General features: G+C 44.8%; 1 protein-coding gene across 1 annotated transcript in view; it reads right to left on the bottom strand.

Moving 5' to 3' along the window:
• The window catches only part of LOC126188671 (A disintegrin and metalloproteinase with thrombospondin motifs adt-2-like), a 204,890-nt gene that overhangs the window by 70,666 nt on the left and 108,238 nt on the right, over positions 1-25,986 (bottom strand). Inside the window, exons 9-10 of the mRNA XM_049930276.1 lie at positions 15,489-15,630; positions 3,441-3,569 (exon numbers count right to left, since the gene is read on the bottom strand). Coding sequence (XP_049786233.1) covers positions 3,441-3,569; positions 15,489-15,630 — 271 coding nt within the window. The remainder of the gene's footprint in view (positions 1-3,440; positions 3,570-15,488; positions 15,631-25,986) is intronic.

Consider the following 25,986-nt stretch of genomic DNA (forward strand, 5'->3'; position numbering starts at 1 on the left):
TCCTTACCTTACAAGAGACCATCCAAATCCAACAGGCAGAAATAGGGAATAAATACATAATAAAAGATCAAACATAAGCAACCAAACATTATTTATGCTGATACAACACATTGCAGCTAAAGAACAATCCCCTAGATACCACAAAATAATATCACAAACTAGGCATCATTCCCACCTCAGACCGTCTGTCACACTATCGTAGAAAAGCAATAATTTACATACACAGAAGTTGGGTTGTGTTAGCTCCACACACACACACACACACACACACACACACACACGTCGAAAAAAATAAACACACACACACACACACACACACACACACACACACAGAGAGAGAGAGAGAGAGAGAGCTAAAACCTACCACATTCCCGTACATTCCCAGAAAACTAAAATTGTAAGAGAAAAATCAGATTCTCACAGTGACTACTGGAGATGCTTTAAAAGAAAGCGAACCGCGTTTGGTCTTCAAAAGGTTCAAATGGCTCTGAGCACATCTGATATCAATCCCTTAGAGCTTAGAACTACGAGTACTTAAACCTAACTAACCTAAGGACATCACACTCAGCCATGCCCGATGCAGGATTCGAGCCTGCTACCGTAGCGGTCGCGCGGTTCCAGACTGAAGCGCCTAGAACCGCTCGGCCACAGTGGCAAGCGTTTGGTCTTCGTAAGACTTTGCCGGCCGAGGTGGCCGAGCGGTTCTAGACGCTACAGTCTGGAACCGCGCGACCACTACGGTCGCAGGTTCGAATCCTGCCTCGGGCATGGATGTTTGTGAAGTCCTTAGATTAGTTAGGTTTAAGTAGTTCTAGGGGACTGATGACCTGAGAAAGTTAAGTCCCATAGTGCTCAGAGCCATTTGAACCATTTGAATCATAAGACTTTCATTACAGTTGAAAAAGACTGTATTTAACATGTATAACTTGTTAATTGAAAAGTTTACGATTGAAATATATTTCCTCTAACTACGACAATGCTTCTTAATGAAGCCGGTGGCGGCTCATAACCTCATATTGACCACTATTTCACAAAGTGCTCCTTTACTGGCACTGTCGAATACTTTCACCCACGTCAATAAGTATTGATATTAATTTTGATACCCAGTATATATTTCATGGGATCTCTTAGACTAAGAAACCAAAGCTGACATCAGAATGATAAATGCATTGGTGTTATGCGAAATTTCAAAGCTGAAATATGATTGCCAGTCGCTGGCTGTTAGTTACGACTTCTTCCGACGAACGGCGCTGGTGCTGTATTAGACTTCCGGCGGCGCCCGAAGTGCCTCACAGCATGCATATTGGACTTAACAGCGTCCACAGTGAATGAGTCATCCGGCATACCCGAATAAAGGTAATCTACGGCCGTGAGTCAGACGGAATAACGCCGAGGACACGTTCCTAGGCGGCTGCCGCTGTGTGGACACAATGATAACGCTCCGGGCACGTTTGGAGGAAGAGACGCCAGGAAGCTGTGACCCGTGACAGCTGCCTGCACTGTTCAAACTGCCAGGCAGACGTGCGAAGGACAGTATGATATGCCTTGGAATTCACTTTCAGGCAACATTCTGCATTCTGTAAGACAGAGCCTTATTTTGAATTATTTGTAATGTATTTCTCAGCCTCGTGTCATACAGACATTATTACGTTTCGACTCCTTAGCAAGTCATCATCAGACGATCTGCTTAACAAGAATTAGAAAGGGAGAAAGTAAAATACTAGGAAATTAGATACCACATCAAACTAACTTCGGTACGCTAGATCATACAATGGAGGATGAAGCAGCGGGCGAGGAGAGGGGGGGGGGGGGGAGGGGAGGAGCGTGCAAGCAGAGAGCAAGCCCTGTGTCCTAACACAGTGCAGCCAACATACCTGAGCTCTGAACTTCGTATAAAGCGTAGTAAGGCGCTCATTTATTCAGCATTTTCATCTCCTCAAGTATATTCAGCCTTTTGTGAATTGCTACGCTTGTTTACTTTTTTTTAACCATTTTCAGCCTATCGATACAACCTATTTAGGAAACTGAAACTTCCTGGCAGATTAAAACTGTGTGCCAGACCGAAACTCGAACTCGGGACTTTTGCTTTCGCGGGCAAGTGCTCTACCAACTGAGCTACCCAAGCACGACTCACGCCTCGTCCTCACAGCTTTACTTCTGCCAGTACATCTCCTACCTTCCAAACTTAACAGAAGCTCTCCTGCGATACCTTGCAGAACTAGAACTCCTGAAAGAAAGGAGTGCTAGTTCTGCAAGGTATCGCAGCAGGTGTGAGTGCGAGGACAAGGGGGGGGGATGGTCTGTAATCTGCAGTCCAGTCATATGAGTCCATTTGTTCGGCTACAGAACGCTGCTGATGACCATTTGCTCTGAAGACCGTCAACAGTAAGAAACAGTTACCCTTGGCCAAAACGAACTCATCGCCTGCTCGAAAAAGGGCCCGCGATCCTCTTCAGGGATGGGACGAAAATTTAAAAAAATAATTATGATTTTGTGAGCCATTAATTGACCCTATTTTGTGTCGGTTCAGGTCACGTGATCTCGAACCTGTTGAGCACATCTGTGACCCCATCTTGTGAGGCGTGCGGGTGTTGTACTCTGCTCTGATCAATTCCCACGAGCTGTGAGCGACAGTGGAGCCATTATTGGTCTTAATGCTTCCTCAATGCCTCCGATTTCTCGCGTAGTCCATGCCACGCATCGTCGCCCCCCTCAGAAAGGCGAAAGGGACTACTTGATCGCTACTAGGTGGGTGTTTGTAATTCATCTTCGTGAGTGTCATGTCGAATGGTGAACAAGTCGAACTCATTTCCAATAGGCTCTGACTGTCTTTACTATTTGCCTCTACATTTGTTTCGATCTAATACTAAATCACTACTCTCTTCGAACGAGTTGATGGGAAAAATTCTCATCATTGATGATTGGACATCAAAGTGATAAAAGTAATGTTCCGTAGTTCCCCGTCACAACGTTGTGTGGTACATTGACCAAACAAAACTGTCACTATTCACCTCTTCAGTGGTCCGCAGAGGTGAAAATTAAGCAGCTGTATGGGGGCCAATGTTGCGACGCTACCCCCCTCGTAGAGCCTCAACTTGGCTCCAAGGTACTTCCATATCATTGAACTACTGGAGAAGTGTCGTAAACTGTCCGCAGGCAGCACTAATGTGCATCACAACCGCATTGCCTGGCTTGCAGGAGCTTCAAGTACATTTCTTCTACGCAGGGACCAGTGCCTTGGAGTGACTATGATGGAAAGTAATTAGAGCCAGTACCATAATACGAATCATCCGTCATGTAATAACGAATGTATTTAGCATTCTTGGTACCGTATTCCCTTGACTGTCTCTCCACGGCCGGAAAGACTGGGTAATCGTCTGTGCTATAAAGCAATTTAGACTAGATAAATCAGAATGAACCTGACCGAGTGTCCTACTTACCCAAGGCCGCGTATGACGTCGGCGCTGCAGGTGGACCACTGGGTCTCGCCGGTGGTGCCGCGGGACGGCGACATGATGAAGCCCTCCTTGGGACAGCTGTTGCTGGTGCCGTCGTGGTGCATACCCAGGCTGTCCGACACAGTGAAGCCAAACACTTCAGAAACAAATGTTGATGACACATGTGTCAGATTCACAAGAGAATTTCAAAGGATTAAATAGGTAAAATGTCATATCTTCGCCGAAATTCATACCTACTACAAAGGCAGTTGGTAATGTGGTATAATACAAGAAATTTGTCAAGTAAAAGACTGCCAACTACTAATGCTTGGTTGTCCACAGCGAAAAACACCTGTACAGAGGGTGATTATTCTGTTCAGACAGATGGTCAGAAGATAAGGTAAGCAACATCTTGACAGACAAAAGACTCGTGATGTTGCAGTTTTAATAGGCAGCAGTATATATTGCACGAAAAACAGAGAGCGACAGTGTTCCGTGTGTATAATTTGTAAAGAGAGCATCAGAACTAGAAATAATGACAGAATTTGTAGGTTGCCCATCACTGGCAGCTTCTGGGAGAGAGAACTTGTTGCATGTTTTGTTCAATGGAGACAGATAATAAGTAGGCAACACTGTAAAACATTCTGTGTCTGTTCACAAAACGTATTCGTCTCATTACTTCCTTACCACTTGAAGATGTGGACCACTCTAACGATGAGAAAATGAAATAAATTTTGGAATAAGATATTTGCTGTCCTAACGTCATAGCATGATTAGTTAGGCATGTGAAGATTAAGGAATGTTTTGACAAGTATAGTTCTATGTGGGCTAATAGAACTTGGTTTTTCGACAAGATGACTGAAATTTAGGAGGAATCTTGAGTCAGTGGTTAATTCGATAAAACGCAGAATGTTGGGGCCATGCAGAGAGGCAGATGTCATGTACGTGAATGATTACAAAGCAGTTAACGTCGAGAGCAGAAATGGTTAAGGTGAAGGGGAGAATAAGTGGCATAGAAAATACACTCCTGGAAATTGAAATAAGAACACCGTGAATTCATTGTCCCAGGAAGGGGAAACTTTATTGACACATTCCTGGCGTCAGATACATCACATGATCACACTGACAGAACCACAGGCACATAGACACAGGCAACAGAGCATGCACAATGTCGGCACTAGTACAGTGTATATCCACCTTTCGCAGCAATGCAGGCTGCTATTCTCCCATGGAGACGATCGTAGAGATGCTGGATGTCGTCCTGTGGAACGGCTTGCCATGCCATTTCCACCTGGCGCTTCAGTTGGACCAGCGTTCGTGCTGGACGTGCAGACCGCGTGAGGCGACGCTTCATCCAGTCCCAAACATGCTCAATGGGGGACAGATCCGGAGATCTTGCTGGCCAGGGTACTTGACTTACATCTTCTAGAGCACATTGGGTGGCACGGGATACATGCGGACGTGCATTGTCCTGTTGGAACAGCAAGCTCCCTTGCCGGTCTAGGAATGGTAGAACGATGGGTTCGATGACGGTTTGGATGTACCGTGCACTATTCAGTGTCCCCTCGACGATCACCAGTGGTGTACGGCCAGTGTAGGAGATCGCTCCCCACACCATGATGCCGGGTGTTGGCCCTGTGTGCCTCGGTCGTATGCAGTCCTGATTGTGGCGCTCACCTGCACGGCGCCAAACACGCATACGTCCATCATCAGCGACTCTCATCGCTGAAGACGACACGTCTCCATTCGTCCCTCCATTCACGCCTGTCGCGACACCACTGGAGGCGGGCTGCACGATGTTGGGGCGTGAGCGGAAGACGGCCTAACGGTGTGCGGGACCGTAGCCCAGCTTCATGGAGAGGGTTGCGAATGGTCCTCGCCGATACCCCAGGAGCAACAGTGTCCCTAATTTGGTGGGAAGTGGCGGTGCGGTCCCCTACGGCACTGCGTAGGATCCTACGGTCTTGGCGTGCATCCGTGCGTCGCTGCGGTCCGGTCCCAGGTCGACGGGCACGTGCACCTTCCGCCGACCACTGGCGACAACATCGATGTACTGTGGAGACCTCACGCCCCACGTGTTGAGCAATTCGGCGGTACGTCCACCCGGCCTCCCGCATGCCCACTATACGCCCTCGCTCAAAGTCCGTCAACTGCACATACGGTTCACGTCCACGCTGTCGCGGCATGCTAGCAGTGTTAAAGACTGCGATGGAGCTCCGTATGCCACGGCAAACTGGCTGACACTGACGGCGGCGGTGCACAAATGCTGCGCAGCTAGCGCCATTCGACGGCCAACACCGCGGTTCCTGGTGTGTCCGCTGTGCCGTGCGTTTGATCATTGCTTGTACAGCCCTCTCGCAGTGTCCGGAGCAAGTATGGTGGGTCTGACACACCGGTGTCGATGTGTTCTTTTTTCCATTTCCAGGAGTGTACATTCAATGCAGGCTTATAATGTTAATCCAATACATAAGCATTAAATTTAAGCGGAATCGATGACGCAAAATCCATGGTCAGTTGAAACAAAATCACCAGTAATTCATTACTGCTATTCCTCACTGTGCAAAGCGGCTGATATTTGTTTCTTGATTCGCCATTCTCTTATAACTAACGCTAATTTTCCGAATGCTTCTTACTCTCTGCTCCTTTAAGTCTAATGTCTTTCAGTATAGCCGCTCCAGCCACGCAAGCTTATTGCAGCAAGTTTCGGCTGACCAATGAGCTCAGTGCTAAGGCCCTCATGAACATGAATATGGGCTTCATTTTCATATTATTTTTTTGTATTTATTATCAAGTTCTGTGAGGCCATGCGAACCAAAGCTGCTTGATCTCTGAAAGGGTCAGTACATAGTTTACATAATGCTGATTAGAAAATTTATAAACAAAGTAACTAAAAAATTAATGAAACAGGAAAGAAATCGTGAGAGTGTTCACGAACAAATAAAAGTTATCAACTACTGAGAGGACCCCCTGTACAGAACAGGAGTGTGCGACAAGGAATCCCTTCGGCTTAGGGTTTATCATTCAATTTTTTTCACTTCTATTGGAACACTGTTGAACATTAAACCTGTTGAATAGCGCACACCCTTCTGTACAATGCTTAAGGAACTGTTACCCAGATGAAAATCATTTAATGCCTAGGGTTTGCTGAACGAATATTTCAGTTTCTTCTCAGTGACAATACTGTCAGCAAGAAATCTCATGATGTAGTGTATCTGTATAGGGATGGCAGGGTCAGAACAATGGCCTACATGAAGCTCAAAAACTAATACAGCAGATCAGTCTGATGGCCATTTTCTAGATTAAGAATATGGCTGGTGGGTGCAGAGTGTAATATTTATGTGAAATTAGCGTTAATACAAATGTAGTATTGTGCAATAGGTAACAGGCCATATTGCTGGGAGATTCTTTTAGAAGCTGGTGACGTTCAGGTGCCCAGTTGCGGTGTCAAAACAAACCTGGAGACAATGAAGTCGTTTCCCATTGGCTGAAAGAAGCCGAACCTTATTTGGTAGCAAGGAAACTCCTGGCCCCTGATTCGCCGAAAAGTTTGAGAGCAGAACATGGCGTGGACAAGGGGGGGAGGGGAGGCGAGTTTCGGCGGCCACAGTAAGCGGTCGTGAACCAAAGCTCCTGGTAGAGAAGTTCGGTAAATATGTTGATTACCTCTTGCGAAGTGTTAACTGCGTCACGACACGATGGTGCGTTACTGAAATCTGGTGGTGATGGCCAAAGTGAACGGTTTCGTATGAGATGGCTGTAGACGACTTTTAAGAAATGTTGTGTTATTAGAGTCGAGTGCGATCGTAGTAAGAAGTATGGCGCTATTGTAAGCGTAGTGAAGCACCACTGGATCTGTGTAGTGGCAAGTTACAGAAATGACAGATTGTGTAATCATTAGTGTAATCATTTTGTGTGCTGTTGCAAGGCATCCCTAAGATAACACTAAAGTGCCCTTTACTGCAAAACAGCTCCTCCTATTCTTATAGCTTAACTTAGCAGCGCCACATTGAAAACCGAGCAATTGCCAGGAGCTCTCTTCTGCAGAGAAGAGGACATCAACATCTACTGTCTCTAAGACACGCCAGCTGAGAAATATTGCTATATGTGCCTGATGTTGTACACCTAAAACTACAGCCCTCGTGTGCACAGTCAGTCTGTTACAATGCATTTAGCGGGGTTACGTCCTAACGGAGGAGGTGTAAGAGGTTTGCCTCAAAATGTGATACCAAGTAAGCAAAGGAAACAAGACTTCCTCCAAATATGTGTGTCAGAGACAGTGGGGTTACAGCTGGGACAGCAGTATACACATGGAGATGGCGGTAGTATCACCCATACAAGGTATAAAGAGCAGTGCATTTGTGGAGCTGTCATTTGTACTCAGGAAATTCATGTCAAAAAGTTTCCGACGTGATTATAGCCGCACGACGGGAATTAGCAGGTTTGGACGCGGAATGGTAGTTTGAAATCGTTAGGGAGTTCAATATTCCGTTATCCACAGTGTCAAGAGTGTGCTGAGAATACTAGATTACAGGCACGGACAACGCAGTGACCAACGGCCGTCGCTTGAAGACAGAGATCAGTGGCGTTTGCTTAACACTAACAGACAAGCAATAGTGGGCGAAGTAGCCAAAGAAATCACTGTGGAGCGTAAGACGATCATATTCATTAGGACAGTGCGATGAAATTTAGCGTTAACGAGCTATGGCAGCGGACCAGCGACGCGAGTGCCTTTGCTAGGATCACATTACCTGCAGCACCTCTCTTGGGTTCGTGACCAAATGGGTTGGACCCTGGACGACTGGAAAACAGTAGGCTGGTCAAATGAGTCCCGATTTCAGTTGGTAAGAGCTGATGGTAGAGTTCAAGTATGGCGCAGACCCAACGAAGTCATGGGCCACAGTTGTCAGAAAGGCACTGTGCAAGCTGGTGGTGGCTCCGTGATGATATGAGCTGTGTTTACGTAGTACGGACTGGATACTTTCGTCCAATTGAACTGATCATTCACTGCAAATGGTTATGTTCGACTACTTCGAGACCATTTTCATCCATTCACGGACTTCATGTTCCCAATGACGAAATTTTTATGGATGTCAATGCACCATGTCACTGGGCCAGACGATTGGTTTGAAGAACATTCTGGACAATTCGAGCGAATGATTTGAGCACCCAGATCGCCCTTCATGAATCCCAAATAACATTTACAGGACACAATCGAGAGGTTAGTTCGTGCACAAAATCCTGCTCCGGCAACACTTTCAAATTATGGATGGCTTCAGAGACATGATAGCTCAATATTTCTGCAGGGAGCTTCCAGCGAATTGTTGAGTCCATACCACATCAAGATGCTACCCTACGTCGGACAGAAGGAAATCTGACACGATAATAGGAGGTATCCCATGATTTTTGTTACCTCGGTGTATTCTTATAATGAAGACAGCAGCATTCTACATCTACATCTACATCTGTACTCCGCGAGCCACCTTATGGTGTGTGGCGGAGGGTACTTATTGTACCACTATCTGATCCCCCCTTCCCTGTTCCATTCACGAATTGTGTGTGGGAAGAACGACTGCTTGTAAGTCTCCGTATTTGCTCTAATTTCTCGGATCTTTTCGTTGTGATCATTACGCGAGATATATGTGGGCGGTAGTAATATGTTGCCCATCTCTTCCCGGAATGTGCTCTCTCGTAATTTCGATAATAAACCTCTCCGTATTGCGTAACGCCTTTCTTGAAGTGTCCGCCACTGGAGCTTGTTCAGCATCTCCGTAACGCTCTCGCGCTGACTAAATGTCCCCATGACGAATCGCGCTGCTTTTCGCTGGATCATGTCTATCTCTTCTATTAATCCAACCTGGTAAGGGTCCCATACCGATGAGCAATACTCAAGAATCGGACGAACAAGCGTTTTGTAAGCTACTTCTTTCGTCGATGAGTCACATTTTCTTAGAATTCTTCCTATGAATCTCAACCTGGCGCCTACTTTTCCCACTATTTGTTTTATGTGATCATTCCGCTTCAGATCGCTCCGGATAGTAACTCCTAAGTATTTTACGGTCGTTACCGCTTCCAATGATTTACCACCTATGGCATAATCGTACTGGAATGGATTTCTGCCCCTATGTATGCGCATTATATTACATTTATCTACGTTTAGGGAAAGCTGCCAGCTGTCGCACCATGCATTAATCCTCTGCAGGTCTTCCTGGAGTACGTACGAGTCTTCTGATGTTGCTACTTTCTTGTAGACAACCGTGTCATCTGCAAATAGCCTCACGGAGCTACCGATGTTGTCAACTAAGTCATTTATGTATATTGTAAACAATAAAGGTCCTATCACGCTTCCTTGCGGTACTCCCGAAATTACCTCTACATCTGCAGATTTTGAACCGTTAAGAATGACATGTTGTGTTCTTCCTTCTAGGAAATCCTGAATCCAATCACAAACCTGGTCCGATATTCCGTAAGCTCGTATTTTTTCCACTAAACGTAAGTGCGGAACCGTATCAAATGCCTTCCTGAAGTCCAGGAATACGGCATCAATCTGCTCGCCAGTGTCTACGGCACTGTGAATTTCTTGGGCAAATAGGGCGAGCTGAGTTTCACATGATCTCTGTTTGCGGAATCCATGTTGGTTATGATGAAGGAGATTTGTATTATCTAAGAACGTCATAATACGAGAACACAAAACATGTTCCATTATTCTACAACAGATTGACGTAAGCGAAATAGGCCTATAATTATTCGCATCTGATTTATGACCCTTCTTGAAAATGGGAACGACCTGCGCTTTCTTCCAGTCGCTAGGTACTTTACGTTCTTCCAGCGATCTACGATAAATTGCTGATAGAAAGGGGGCAAGTTCTTTAGCATAATCACTGTAGAATCTTAAGGGTATCTCGTCTGGTCCGGATGCTTTTCCGCTACTAAGTGATAGCAGTTGTTTTTCAATTCCGATATCGTTTATTTCAATATTTTCCATTTTGGCGTCCGTGCGACGGCTGAAGTCAGGGACCGTGTTACGATTTTCCGCAGTGAAACAGTTTCGGAACACTGAATTCAGTATTTCTGCCTTTCTTCGGTCGTCCTCTGTTTCGGTGCCATCGTGGTCAACGAGTGACTGAATAGGGGATTTAGATCCGCTTACCGATTTTACATATGACCAAAACTTTTTAGGGTTCTTGTTTAGATTGTTTGCCAATGTTTTATGTTCGAATTCGTTGAATGCTTCTCTCATTGCTCTCTTTACGCTCTTTTTCGCTTCGTTCAGCTTTTCCTTATCAGCTATGATTCGACTACTCTTAAACCTATGATGAAGCTTTCTTTGTTTCCGTAGTACCTTTCGTACATGATTGTTATACCACGGTGGATCTTTCCCCTCGCTTTGGACCTTAGTCGGTACGAACTTATCTAAGGCGTACTGGACGATGTTTCTGAATTTTTTCCATTTTTGTTCCACATCCTCTTCCTCAGAAATGAACGTTTGATGGTGGTCACTCAGATATTCAGTTTGTGCAAAAGATCTTGAACATACTTCGAGAAAAAGCCAATACCTCTTTCCTCTGTGAAGATTCACGCGCTGCGTTTTTCAGAGGGCTAGATGTAAAACTGACCATAATGTTGTGCTGTTTGTGTTAGAGGCAACGCTCAAGCTACCCAGGCAGAGACAGGGAAAGTAGAGTCGGTCATCTCGCTGGACAACTTACCTGTAGGCGCCTTTCAGAGGTCAGTTGCCGATGTAGGTCCGAAGCAGTCAATGCAAGAGTGTTGTTTATCAGCATCAATACGGTGGTGGCACACTCGACTGTCGAAGAGATCCGACAAACTGATAACTCAACAGGATACGAAATTTTGCTGATATTGGAGTCACTAAACAGCAGTTAATATTAAGCAAGACTGCCTCTACAGGGGAACATTTTTGTAGATTGTGTGTTTCTCGTAGCTTGCGAAAAGAGATCAGTATGCAACAGCAACAAAAGTTGCTGGAAGATAAATTCGATTGACAAACAAGGTGTATGGACACACCCATGGTAAATGTAACGGGGTTCAGCACTGCCTAGAGGTGGCTCAAGACAGTGTTACTGAACACAATGGCAGTCAGTTGGAGTTTGTGCCACGAATGGCAGAGTTGCCGTCTAGCCAGATTTGAAAACCCTTAGTCTAGCTGGTGCCTTCACATTTACGACACAAAACTGGAGTAAGTGCCACAATTGTCACTGTGTCAACTCGCCACCATGCATCGGCTGGTAATGAAGTGCTCTGAAGCAGTAGGATAATAGTCTGACTGACAATATATCACTTGTCTCAAAGTAATAACTAAAGGCCTGTAAATTGATTTAAGATACTTGTTGACGTTATGGATACAATACTGCTTGTTTAATTCTATTGTGTGATGAAAAATTATTAACTGATTCAGAATGACATTTATAAAGTACAACTGGAATTGATCTAATATTGGCCAAACGAAGTGCAGGGACTCCATAGTTAAAGTTCCAGCTTCAAAACGCTGGAGAAAGAGAACCACTGCTCAAAAAGACGTCAAATTTCAACAGAATCTTATTGACGCAGTTGGAAACGTCATGGAACCAGAAAATTTTAACGGGAAGTTGACCAATAGGTTGCGCTGTAAGCATCAGAATATACACACAAACAGACGCGCGGAACACAGCTGTTCCTCTGTTTGCGTCCGAGAGCCCAACTTGACAGTCTCCGTGAAGGATCGCTCGCTGCTGGCAAAGCTCTTTTAGAAGAATGATGACTGTGCGCCAGTAGCCCTTCAGAAGTTCCAGACACTCGAGGGTGTGAAAAAACACACTAGTCCGATGTGTCTATGGGTCTGGCGAAAATGATTACAAAATTCGAAAAAAAGTTCTTTTGAAGTGCAATGTGTCAGGGGGAAGAATCAATTGATTCGACGTCTGCCGAAGATGTGGCCACAGCGTTGCAGGAGGGTCGAGTGGTGGTGTGCAAAAGCATGCAACGCACGGGCAATTATCAGAGCGTTGGATATGCCTATGAGCGTGGTCATTAAACTCAACAACACATCCTACATTGCAATCCACACAAAATCAGTCACATACAGGTGTTGCTTCCTGCTAACCTGCCAGCAAGAAAAACGTTCGCTCTGGAATTTCTTGCTTGCATGGAAGTGGACAATAAATGATCGTGCAACATTCTGTGGACAGAAGAAGCCCGTTTCTATCGCTAAGGACATGTCCGTACACAGAATTCCAGAATATGTCCAACGGAAAATCCGAACGCAAACATACCGATACAACTTCTTTCTGCAGAGGTGACTGTGTGGTGCACGTTGGCACCATCGTTTATACATATAGATCAACATTTATACTCCGCAAGCCACGCAACGGTGTGTGGCGGAGGGCACTTTACGTGCCACTGTCATTACCTCTCTTTCCTGTTCCAGTCGCGTATGGTCCGCGGGAAGAACGACTGCCGTATTTTTTCCGTGGAAATGAGTCCTGCGGGTCCTGTTACTTTCACCATCATCGGTAAATGCTATGAGAGTCTTCTGCACGCCACCGTCATTCCAATCTTCCAACAGCGTGGATGTGTGAGTAGGATCATTGCGCAACCAGTGAAATGATTGCTCCAGAGGCATTTCGGAAATGCTAGAATTATCAGCCGCGATTTCTCAGCAGCCTGGCCGTCCGGTTCACCTGATCTTAATCCGTGTGACTTCTGACTGTGTGGTTATCTGAAAAACGTCGCTTTCAGAGCTCCAGTTACGAACGTAGCTGACTTGAAGGTAAGTATTGAGCAACGCATTCTGAAAGTGACCGCCGAAACAACCCGATTTATTGTGGGACATGCTGTTTGTCGATTTCAATCTGTGGCACAAAACGGTGGACAGCGTATTGTACATGTCTTGCGCCAGTCTCACAAAAATTAAAAACCGATGTCACTGCTTTTTATGCGGTTTTAACCCCAGGACAATTGAAAACCTATGTCATTTTGCTTCACAGACGGTTTTTGGCCCCAGGACAATTAAAAATCGTTGTCAGTTTGCTTTTTATGAGGTTTCCAGCCTCACAACAATTAAAACCGCATTTTTCCCATCCGATGTGGTACAAGCAACTGTTAAGTGCCGAACTTGTGCAGTGATCCACTTTGAGAAGTACGCATAGTGTAACGTGAATCTTAAACCATAGCCATCGTATTGCGATTGACCTGTCATTTGTAGCCGTCCCCGTTGTTACTGCCGTTTGTGAAAAGTGCAACACCGAGAAGGAATTACCCGAACAGCGCCACACTTGGTGGAAATGGCGACGGTGTGCAAGCAATACGTGATACGTTCTGCAGTGAGATGGAGTACACGTAGGCCGAGCAGAGCCCTATCGTGTCGTTCCGAAAGGATCGGTGTTGCGCCAAGTGTAGTCGGTGCAGAGCTGTCACACAAGTTGGAAACAATACAGTGAGTGCCAGTATGCCTCGTCGACGTCAAAGGAAGCCATATCTGCATGTGAGCGAGTTCGAACGGGGCTGAATGATCGGTCTCCGGGAAACAGGGTTGTCATACCGTGACATTTTGGCTCACATGGGGCATGCTGCTACGACAGTGATGCGTGTGTGGAAGCAGTGGATGGGGGAAGGGCGTACGCAGCGACGAGCGGGAAGCGGACCACGGAATATGACCATAGCACGAGATGACCGTCATCTTGTCCGGACCGTACAGCGTCATCCACAGTGTTGGCTCGTCGCTGGAGAACTACAACAGGTGTGAATTTGTCTGCATCGACGGTTCGTCGCAGTCTGCTGCAGGTTGGACTGGTTGCACGCATGGCATTACGTCGGCTTCCATTGTACAGAAACTGTAAGCTCCTCCGACTGCAACGAGCACGTGAACACCGTCTCTGGGGTGCTGAGCGGCAACATCTAATCTTTTCGGATGAGTCCCGCTTCAGCGTGTCCTACAGTGATGGCCGCATACGTGTCCGGCGGTACCGTGGTGAGCGCAGTCTGGAGGGCTGCATTGTCGAGCGGCATAGCGGACGAAAACCAGATGTGATGGTTTGGGGCGCCATTGGTTACAACGACCGATCTCACCTCGTACGTATTGCGTGCACTTTGAACAGCAACCGGTACCTAACGGAGGTTTTGGAGCCTGAGGTACGCCCCCTGCTTCAGGCCTCTCCACAGGCCACGTTTCAACAGGACAATGCCCGGCCACATATTGCGGGGAATGTACAGGCCTTCTTCGAAGAGCGACAGTACCATTGCTTCCCTGGTCTGCACGTTCGCCAGACATTCCGCCCATCGAACATGTCTGGGATATGGTTGGTCGGCACCTGGTGCGTCACGGTCCTCCAATAACTGGTGTCATGGATATGTGGGCTCGGATACAAATTGCGTGGTGGAAAATCCCTCAGGAATGTATTCAGAACCTTATTGATTCAACGCCACGGCGTATAGCAGCGCTAACTGCAGCGCATGGTGGCCACTCGACTTACTGAATAGTAGGGCTCAAAAGATATGTACAGATTTGAAAAGGTAATCATTTGTTACTTGTCATTACCTAACCTGTGGCATTAAATTAATTGAATTCATGCATTTCCTTCTTTGTGTACCAATTTCCAACAACGGTAGTGTACATTACGACGCTTACAGCGCTATCTATTGGAAAAATTCTCGTTAATTTTTTTGTTACATGACATTTCTCCCTGCGACAATAATAGCCTGTTCAGTTTTGACGTCATTCTGAGCAAGAATTCTCTTTCCACATCGTTTCGAAAATGGAACTTGATTTATGGACACCCTGTATATTTTGTGGAAATAAAACTATTGTTACGTACGCTATTTACATTTCTGAAACGAGATCAACTATTCCTTTTGTTATTTATTTGTTTAATGCAAACACTGCACGCAGGTAATGAATGCAATTAAGTAATTACAGATTAAAACGTCCACAAATGCCGTTGGGTCCCATAATTTTTTTTCTTTTAAAAATGAAGAAACTTGTTGCCATGGAGTACAAGACGAACAGTTATAAAAGGCACTATGGGAAGTATGATCGGCTACAGTTGCAGGTCTTACTTGTGTCCGATCTCGTGTGCCAGCACGTAGACGGACGTGAAGCCGGCCGACGGGTAGGGCTTGCCGAACACGTTGGTGGTGCCCAGCTCGGCGATCACGCAGTTGTACTTCTCCAAGCAGACGCCGCCCACCGTTGCCAGACCTGAAAACACATCAGTACATCTCTAACCTTCGGCTAAAATATCACGCAACACTTTGTATATGTCTATTCTACATCACTCCGACCACGGATCCGGTTTCATACTCATACTACACTCTATCAGAATATAAACGACACACAACGAAGTGATTATCCAAATGAGGAAGATATGGGTAAATGTGATGTACATGAACAGACAAACAAATAATTACAATTTTCGGAAAATAGGATATTAAAGAGAAAGAGCTTCACAAATTTAGCAAGTCAATAACATGTTGGGCTACCTCTGTCCCTCATGCAAGAAATTGACCGGCTTGGCATTGAATTGTTCGTGTCAGATTCTGGCCGGCTGGTGCGTTAGACCGTCTAAATTCCGAGCTGGTTGGAGGGGTTGGTTTGTTTGGGGGAGGAGACCAGACAGCGAGGTCGTCGGTCTCATCGGATTAGGGAAGGACGGGGAAGGAAGTCGGCCGTGCCCTTTCAAAGGAACCATGCCAGCATTTGTCTGGAGCGATTTAGGGAAATCACGGAAAACCTAAATGAGGATGGCCGGACGCGGAATTGAACCGTCGTCCTCCCGAATGCGAGTCCAGTGTGCTAGCCACTGAGCCACCTCGCTCGGTCTGGTAAGAGGGTCCGGCCCATAATGTTCCAAACGTTCTCAATTGGGAAGATATGTGGCGATCTTGCTGGCCAAGGTAAGGGTTTGACAAGCACAAAGACAAGCAGTAGAAACTCTCGCTGTATGCAGGAGAGCATTATCTTGCTGTAACGTAAGCCCAGGGTGGCTTGCTATGAAGGACAACAAAACGAGGCGAAGAATACCTTCGACGTACTGCTGTGCTATAAGGGTTCCGCGGATGACGAACAAAAGGTCGTGCTATGAAATGTAACACCCCCGGCCATCACTCCTGGTTGTCGCGCCATATGACCAGCGACAGACAGGTAGATATCCCACCGATATCCAGGACGTCTCCATACACGTTTCTGGCCTGCATTTTCACTGACTGGAGTAGAATTGTCTTCAGTGATGAGTCCCTCTTTGAACTGCGCCCCGATGACCAACGAGGACATGCCTGGAGACATCCCATACATCAGTGGGATACCAGTCTGAATGTCGCCCATCATACGACCCCATAACCAAGAGTGATGGTCTGGAGTGTAATTTCATTTCGTAGCAGAACCTCTTCGGCTGTCACCCGTGGCACCCTTATAGCGCATTGATACGTCGACGATATTCTAGCCCCCGTTTTGTTGTCCTTCATGTAAAGCTGCCCTAGCCATACATTTCAGCAAGATAATGCCCGTCCGCACACGGTGAGAGTTTTTAGCGCTTGTCTTCGTGCTTACCAAACAATACCTTGGCCGGCACGGTTACTGGATCTCTCACCGATTGAAAACATTTGGAACATAATGGGCAGAATCCTCCAACTAACTCGAGATTTTGACGATTTAACGCGTTAGTTGTGTAACGTCCCCTTAGAAAAATTATTGAATTACTATGCTGGTTAACCCATTACGTTATTTGAAAGTACTCAGACATTTCGCTCTTTACTTTTTCTGTTCAACACTAAGCTGACACACAATATTTTTAGCGAAACACAATCTGACTTTCAATAATCCCTACAAAAGAATGGCCCCGACTAACATTAGCCTATACCTTTCACAAATCACTTACCTCACAAAAATCTTCGTTACTCGAACTACTGCAATACAGCGAGCGCCACTACTGCCAGCTAAATAAAATATTCAAACTACTGAAGGCACTAACTACTGATAGGCATAGTTAGCAAAAGAAAGATTTTGATAGAGAACAAACAATGTATTTACCTTAATAGTATTCAAAAGTCATAATATATATAGCAGTTCATGACATCCAGTCTTACAAATATACTGTTTCTGATGGACACACGTCCAGATCATCCGCTTTCAAAGTTCCGCCATTGCTGGCGGCTCATCCCCAACTGCGCAACGCTACGCGCTGTTAACAGCCAACTGCCCAACACTACAATGGCGAGTAGTACTCCAACAATGCAAACCAACCACAGCCTTCACACAGCACAGTCAGTGATTTTCATATAGAGCGCTACATGGCGTTACCAACATAAAAACCTAAACAGCCTACTTACAGTTGGACTGAATTTGGCACGATCTTCCTCAGGAGGACATCCAATAACTTTATTAATCAACGCCAAGAGGAATAACTGCTTCCATAAGGGCCAACGCGTTAGTGACTTGCTCAATGCATGAAGCTCGTTCTCTTGCATAAATCATCCAACTTTTCTGTAATTGTCCACATTTGTTTGTCTGTACATGTATATCACATCTACTGATTTCCGTCCCATTCCATATTTATTTTGACTAATTTGTAGCCTAACCTCTCAAGGATATCATCCTTTCTGAGATTTGCATATGTGACTAAATGATATGGTTGGTTAGCTTGTGGGGGTTGAAGGGACCAGACAACAAAGGCCATCGTTCCCGACTAAATGATACCAGAACAGCAATATTTTCATTTTTAATCATTTAACCGAATGTGTTTCCTATCCCAAGAATTGTGAAGGAGTGAGTCAATGAAGAGTGAAGATTACATTTTTAATTATAATTAAAGTAAATTGTAGATTAAAGTGAGCTCTCCCCTTATGTATTTTCCGAAGTCCACGAGCAATCTGAACTATTACGACCGGATGCGGAATTGAAGCTTGGTCCTCAAAAAATCGACCATCGACCTTTAAGACGGTTACGCACTTAAGGCAAAACTTAGAAAAAACTTTACGCAAGCATATTTCAGAATTTGTAGGATAATTTTGCGCCAGCAATTCGGTTGTTGAAGCGTCGTGGGACTTTGTCGATTTTCAGTCACGTTTAATTGTGCAAGAACACAAACAAGTACATGACTGAGGGCGGAAGTTGCGAGACAGTCTTCGTAGGAGGACATAAAGGGAGATTTCGAAGAAATCAATCGCGAATCACTGGAAAAGATTATTCGGACGGATGAAAACCAGCCACGTCTCCACGTGTACTTCTACATGACTACTCTGCAGATCACACCTGGTTTTTCGTAAAACCACTTTCACACTCACTCTTGAAACAACACTTGGGAAAAATTAACATAATTTTCCCAGGCGATCTCTGAGTTTTCTTATTTTATTACGATGATCATTTCTTCCTATGACTGAAATCTGGCGAAAAGATCTCGCCGCAAGAAAGAACATCTTTGATTTAATGATTGCCAACCCAAATCGCTTGTCTTATCTGTGGCAGTCTCTCTCTCTCTTGTTTCACGATAACAGAAAACGAGCTGTCCTTCTTTGAACTTTTTCGATGTCTTACGTCAGTCCTATGCGGTTGGATCATATACCTGTGCAGCAGTATTCCATAAAAGAACTGACAAACGTAGCGCAGGCAGTATCCGTATATTTGTTGTATATTTGTTATATCTTGTCTTTGGTTCGCGTTTCCCACGGTATTTTGTATGTGATAGTTCTACTGGACAAGAAGAGAATAGAAGCTTTCGAAATGTGCTGCTACAGAAGAATGCTGAAGATTAGATGGGTAGATCACATAACTAATGAGGAAGTATTGAATAGGATTGGGGAGAAGAGAAGTTTGTGGCACAACTTGACCAGAAGAAGGGATCGGTTGGTAGGACATGTTCTGAGGCATCAAGGGATCACCAATTTAGTATTGGAGGGCAGCGTGGAGGGTAAAAATCGTAGAGGGAGACCAAGAGATGAATACACTAAGAAGATTCAGAAGGATGTAGGTTGCAGTAGGTACTGGGAGATGAAGAAGCTTGCACAGGATAGAGTAGCATGGAGAGCTGCATCAAACCAGTCTCGGGACTGAAGACCACAACAACAACAACAGTTCTACTGTAAGTTGTTTGTAACTGTAATCCCTAGGTATTTACTTATAGGTGAATAGACAACTGCTGCAATTGTATGATTTAAAGTGTAACGGAAATTTAATAGACTTTTTTAGTGCTCATGTGGAGGACTTCGCATTTTTTTTATTCTTGCACACCATGTGGATATCTTGTTTAAAACATTTTGTAATTCGTATTAATTTTCTGATGAAAGAATCGTCTGCTAACAGTATAAGAAGGCTGCTCAAATTGTCTCATAAATCGTATACGTACACTCCTGGAAATTGAAATAAGAACACCGTGAATTCATTGTCCCAGGAAGGGGAAACTTTATTGACACATTCCTGGGGTCAGATACATCACATGATCACACTGACAGAACCACAGGCACGTAGACACAGGCAACAGAGCATGCACAATGTCGGCACTAGTACAGTGTATATCCACCTTTCGCAGCAATGCAGGCTGCTATTCTCCCATGGAGACGATCGTAGAGATGCTGGATGTAGTCCTGTGGAACGGCTTGCCATGCCATTTCCACCTGGCGCCTCAGTTGGACCAGCGTTCGTGCTGGACGTGCAGACCGCGTGAGACGACGCTTCATCCAGTCCCAAACATGCTCAATGGGGGGACAGATCCGGAGATCTTGCTGGCCAGGGTACTTGACTTACACCTTCTAGAGCACGTTGGGTGGCACGGGATACATGCGGACGTGCATTGTCCTGTTGGAACAGCAAGTTCCCTTGCCGGTCTAGGAAGGGTAGAACGATGGGTTCGATGACGGTTTGGATGTACCGTGCACTATTCAGTGTCCCCTCGACGATCACCAGTGGTGTACGGCCAGTGTAGGAGATCGCTCCCCACACCATGATGCCGGGTGTTGGCCCTGTTTGCCTCGGTCGTATGCAGTCCTGATTATGGCGCTCACCTGCACGGCGCCAAACACGCATACGACCATCATTGGCACCAAGGCAGAAGCGACTCTCATCGCTGAAGACGACACGTCTCCATTCGTCCCTCCATTCACGCCTGTCGCGACACCACTGGAGGCGGGCTGCACGATGTCGGGGCGTGGGCGGAAGACGGCCTAACGGTGTGCGGGACCGTAGCCCAGCTTCATGGAGACGGTTGCGAATGGTCCTCGCCGATACCCCAGGAGCAACAGTGTCCCTAATTTGCTGGGAAGTGGCGGTGCGGTCCCCTACGGCACTGCGTAGGATCCTACGGTCTTGGCGTGCATCCGTGCGTCGCTGCGGTCCGGTCCCAGGTCGACGGGCACGTGCACCTTCCGCCGACCACTGGCGACAACATCGATGTACTGTGGAGACCTCACGCCCCACGTGTTGAGCAATTCGGCGGTACGTCCACCCGGCCTCCCGCATGCCCACTATACGCCCTCGCTCAAAGTCCGTCAACTGCACATACGGTTCACGTCCACGCTGTCGCGGCATGCTACCAGTGTTAAAGACTGCGATGGAGCTCCGTATGCCACGGCAAACTGGCTGACACTGACGGCGGCGGTGCACAAATGCTGCGCAGCTAGCGCCATTCGACGGCCAACACCGCGGTTCCTGGTGTGTCCGCTGTGCCGTGCGTGTGATCATTGCTTGTACAGCCCTCTCGCAGTGTCCGGAGCAAGTATGGTGGGTCTGACACACCGGTGTCAATGTGTTCTTTTTTCCATTTCCAGGAGTGTAGATTACGAACGGCATAGGGCCTGAAGTATTTCTTTGGGGAACACCAACTATCACTCGGGTTTCACTCGATGACTTCCCGTCAGTTACTACGAACTGTGATCTTTCTGACAAGAAATCATGAATCCAATCGCACGTATGAGGTGATACTCCAAGGCACGCAATATGATTAGAAGCCGCTTGAGACAAAAGACTTCTGGAAATCTACGAAGATGGAATAAACTTGAGAGCCCCTGTCGATAGCACTCATTACTTAACGTGGAAAAAGGACCACTTGTGTCTCACAAGAACGATGTTTTCTAAATCCGTCCTATTTGTTTTTCTTAGAGACATTTCATCATGTTCTAACACAGTTTATGTTCCAAAATCCTACTATATAGGTCTGTAATTGAACTTGAATGGTATATAAATTATCGTAAGACCTGCCTTTATTAAATAAATTGCTTCACTATACAGAAGGTAGCTACTCTCAAATTCGCCGCGCGGTCTTGGGCGTCTTGTCACGGTCCGTGCGGCTCCCCCCGTCGGAGGTTCGAGTCCTCCCTCCGGCATGGGTGTGTGTGTTGTACTTAGCGAAAGTTAGTTTAAGTTAGATTAAGTAGTGTGTAAGCTTGGGGACCGACGACCTCAGCAGTTTGGTCCCATAAGATCTTACCATAAATTTCCAAATTTTACTCCCATATTCCTCATGTTTCAACAGTTCTTGATCCGAATTCTGGAATATTGGCTGCATCTTCTTTGGTGAGCGAATTTCGGAACACTAAAGAGAAAGCCGATCACGATAATGTGAAGAGGGATGATGGTGTATTGTGTCTGGTGTTATCAAAACATGGGATCAGTTGACGATGTTGCAGACAGAGATGTCGTTATCAAAAACATAAATTCCTTGATGACCGACTACATGTTGGAAAAGAAAGGAAAACTGTTAAGTAACCATAAATGCCACGCTACTAATCAACTATATCTGGGCCGCTGAAACATGTCACTTGACAGCGCGCTTGTAGTTGGATATATTGCGATTGCTAGGTTGCACACAACCACAGCTGACATCTCCGAAGTATGTTTTGTAAGTGTAAGCTACGTGTATATAAGCCGTCGCATAATAATGTATACGTAAATACAACAAAGAACGTTTTTCTAAGAATGGAGAGAGTAGCGACGGAGAAAAAGCGTTTGACATTACAGTATATGAAATCCGGAAACAAACAACACCCGAAGTTAATGACAATGTCTACTAGAAGTCATTACGATTTGTTATCGTAATAGCTGCATATAAAACGTGGCATAATAATGTAAACCTAAGAGTGCCAAACAGCATGCTATCCACAATCGCAGAACGGAATAAAGAAAAAGCTGCAGCCTACTCGGCTGCAGAGAGAAAGAATTAACTCGGTATACATTTACACTCAACAATTTCCGATGTCAGTGGCGCAATTCCATACAGTTCTGCTCCACTGTCATCGGAATCTTGGGGCAGAACCATCGTCACCATCATCATCAAGAGAAATCACTAACTGTACATTCTCGTTTACAATTCCGTCTCTGGTTTGTGCTTCTCTAACACGCTTACAACATGGTCTGCTTTCTTCCTAGATGAGGTGGCGTCTACAGTAGCAAGACCTTCGCGCAGCAGCCTTTCCACTTTTCTATTGTAAAAGACTTGTTATTATTTCGAATGTAAGCCTCGACATTACTTCAGACCGATTCAAATGGGATAAAATGGCTGTGATAAGGTAGTAGCCTTGCAGTTTCCTCTACAACATATGTAGGCGTCGAAGGCTTATTTTGTTTTGCAAGTGAATGAAACAGCAGCTTTGTCATGCTCATGTCCGCAGCAATATCTCTTGGCTATAACCACTGCGCCACAGTTTCATTGCAGTCACTATTTGTTGGAGTTTTGTTTAATATCACAGAGTGGTAATGTATAATGCTATACATTACAAACACTGTCGAAACACTTAACTGCAACAACAAATTTTTAAACCTCTGCAAAAATCGTGAGTGTTCATATCCTAGTAGTAGTCACAAGTTTTTCTCGATCGAAAAACTAAAGTCCTTCAAGCACAAAACCGTTTGAAGAACCTGCAAGAGCCACAATTATTGTGGGTTTCTTCCCGTTGGCTGATGATCACCACTTTTCGGAGTATCATCTGTCCATCATTTAGCAGCTGCTTCTCCAGCGTTTCCCTAGGTTTCATCTAACCATATAAATGAATGTAGGCCTATATCCTTTCCTACAATTACATGTAAGAAATGAGGTGAGCTTCTTTTTCGAGCAACAATTTTCATCCCACTAACCTTTTAAAGCCGAAGTCCATACTTATTAACACCGTTTTAAGTAACGTGTCCCTCCCCCTTTCCCTGAGGAAAGTTCACATTCTTTCAAAGAAATTAGCAACTTCGCTGTTGTGGGTTATTATTTCCTCCTATAATATTCGCAATGTGCCGATGAATTACATCGATTTGGAACGAATCAAGATCTGTAACTGGACGTTGCTGCTTTTTTTTCTTTCCAGGTGTACTTAAAAATGCATTGTTTTCTCCACAGGGGCTTTGTTTCACACTGTTTACTAGACTACATTGCAAGGTTTGAAGTAGCATCTCTTTCCTTGTAACAGTTCGTTGACTGAGTCCTAGAGTTTTCGACGTACGTTGTAATACTTTATCAGCAGCTAAAGACGCATTCTCATGAAAAAAAAATATTTTTCTTAGTCGTAAAACTCACGCGTCCTTCTTAACAGACCAAAGCCTGACTATTTAAAGGCGCTCCAAGACGAAACGGTTTGTCACTTGGTGAACAGTGTCGTTTTGTTGACATTCTTTAATAAACAGAAAGTGTACTCGAAGCGGTAAAAACTATACAGAAGCAGACGGCAGCTCAATAACACACAACATTTACACAGAAACCGGCGACGTTGTATCATCAACGCCTGAACCGTTTGTCGTTGCTGTGCTTTAATTGGTTCAAAAGACGGAGCATCTAGCATTCCACGTTTGTTTGTCAGTCATATTGCCAACTTTTCTGCACCTGTGGAATGACCTTGAAATGCCGTGTTTCAGTGGTCCGGGTATAAATATGTAAGGTGATATTTCAAAATTTCCTTGAAATTATTTCATTCCACCAAGAATGCCTTTATAACAATTGAGGGTACACGATAAAGTTTCTTTACGTCGAGCCTGCCGTATATGAATCTATCGAGCGTACATAAAGTATAATGAAACTGTTATTGGTATGAACAGAAAACGTCTGAGACAATACCAAATAAATCAAGTAAAACGTGATCTATCACGGTTGGTGTGGAAGTGTTTCTGTGTTTGAGATAGTACTGAACATCTACCGAATTGGACTGGTGTTTTGGAATACGATAAAAATGTAATCACATTCAATTTCTTTACTAAGAAACAGTAATTGAATGGAAACAGTTAAAATACATAATTGTGTAGGCTCCCGTGGCCAGAGTCAGTTGACGTAAAAGTTTTCTGAGTATTTTATCGTGTCATAAGATAAAAAACTATACTGGACAAGCCAACGTATCAGCCACTGTAACTGTGACCGAAATGTCTGTTTCTCCGGTGTTTTTTTTTTTTTTTTTACATTACTACGTGGTACGATACTCAGAAAATATCTGTGTCAGTTAAAATATACTTCAACATCACTGTAACTCTCGTGTGTTAGTAAATGAAATGAAATTTATTGTCAGGAACTACATGAAAACAAAAAAATCTGTAACCGGTACATAGGACTGCGTTTAAAATTTTACTATATCAGACTGGTATTGTGACACACGCCCATCTTCAGAGGCACACATAAGAATGGGGACTCGATATCAGTCGAGTATAATAAAATTTTAGTATTCATTCTACGCAGCCGATGTTGACTTTTTTGTTATCATTAAGTTCCTGACATTAGCACGAACTGCTAAGAATAGTGTGTATAAAAGAAACGTATTTTGGTAAATTAAAATAACAGAACAATCGTTATTTCTGGTATGAATCATTCTAAGTTTACTTCCCGCGTCAAAACTGGATAAAATCTCAAACTGTCGACAATGTTATCCATTGTGTTCCTCAGGAACAAGTGACTGTCGTGGCTGTTGTGATGATGCCATTTAAAGTCCAGTAAAGGCTTGTCACTGGTCGGCGTACGTTGTCATTACGTCATACTGCTAAATATCACAAGCCGTATATGGTCACCGCAGCAGCAATCACGACAGTCACTTGTTCCTGACGTAGGCGAAAGTTTGGGATTTCATCCAGGTTTGACGCGGCAGATAAACCAATAACGCTTTATGAAAGGATGTCACCCCAAGAATGTACGATCCCATTCGGTTTTCCGGCGTATCAGTGGGATACCTGAGTACACATCGCAACAACTCGCTCCCTCGTAATGTGCTCAAGGCGTGATTCGTTATTTCGCAATTCAGCTGATCCTCTTCTGTAAAATTTCGTCAAGGTACGTTTAGTTCGTATGCTATTGCTAGTCTAGTAGAAATGTTGCGACAAAGTTCTTCGGCTAAAATTTGTAATCGCTTTTCCAGATGTTATTCATTTTTCTCAGTACAAAGGAAGAGACTAAAAAGATGCATTGTCTCCAGATGTAAGTAGTTCTTTCCCAATTACTGTCATGCACATGACTTTAAATTGGACACAATTGCACGAGGAAAAATATATCAAGGCTTTTTGTATTATTTAAGACGAGGGTGAAAGAATTTGATAATCACGGTCATTTGAGAAATACTGGTCATGTCATTAACTTCTGGCATGGTTATTTTATTTTCCGTTACATTCTGACAGTTA

Source organism: Schistocerca cancellata, chromosome 5, assembly GCF_023864275.1.
Source record: "Schistocerca cancellata isolate TAMUIC-IGC-003103 chromosome 5, iqSchCanc2.1, whole genome shotgun sequence".
NCBI classification, from domain to species: domain Eukaryota; kingdom Metazoa; phylum Arthropoda; class Insecta; order Orthoptera; family Acrididae; genus Schistocerca; species Schistocerca cancellata.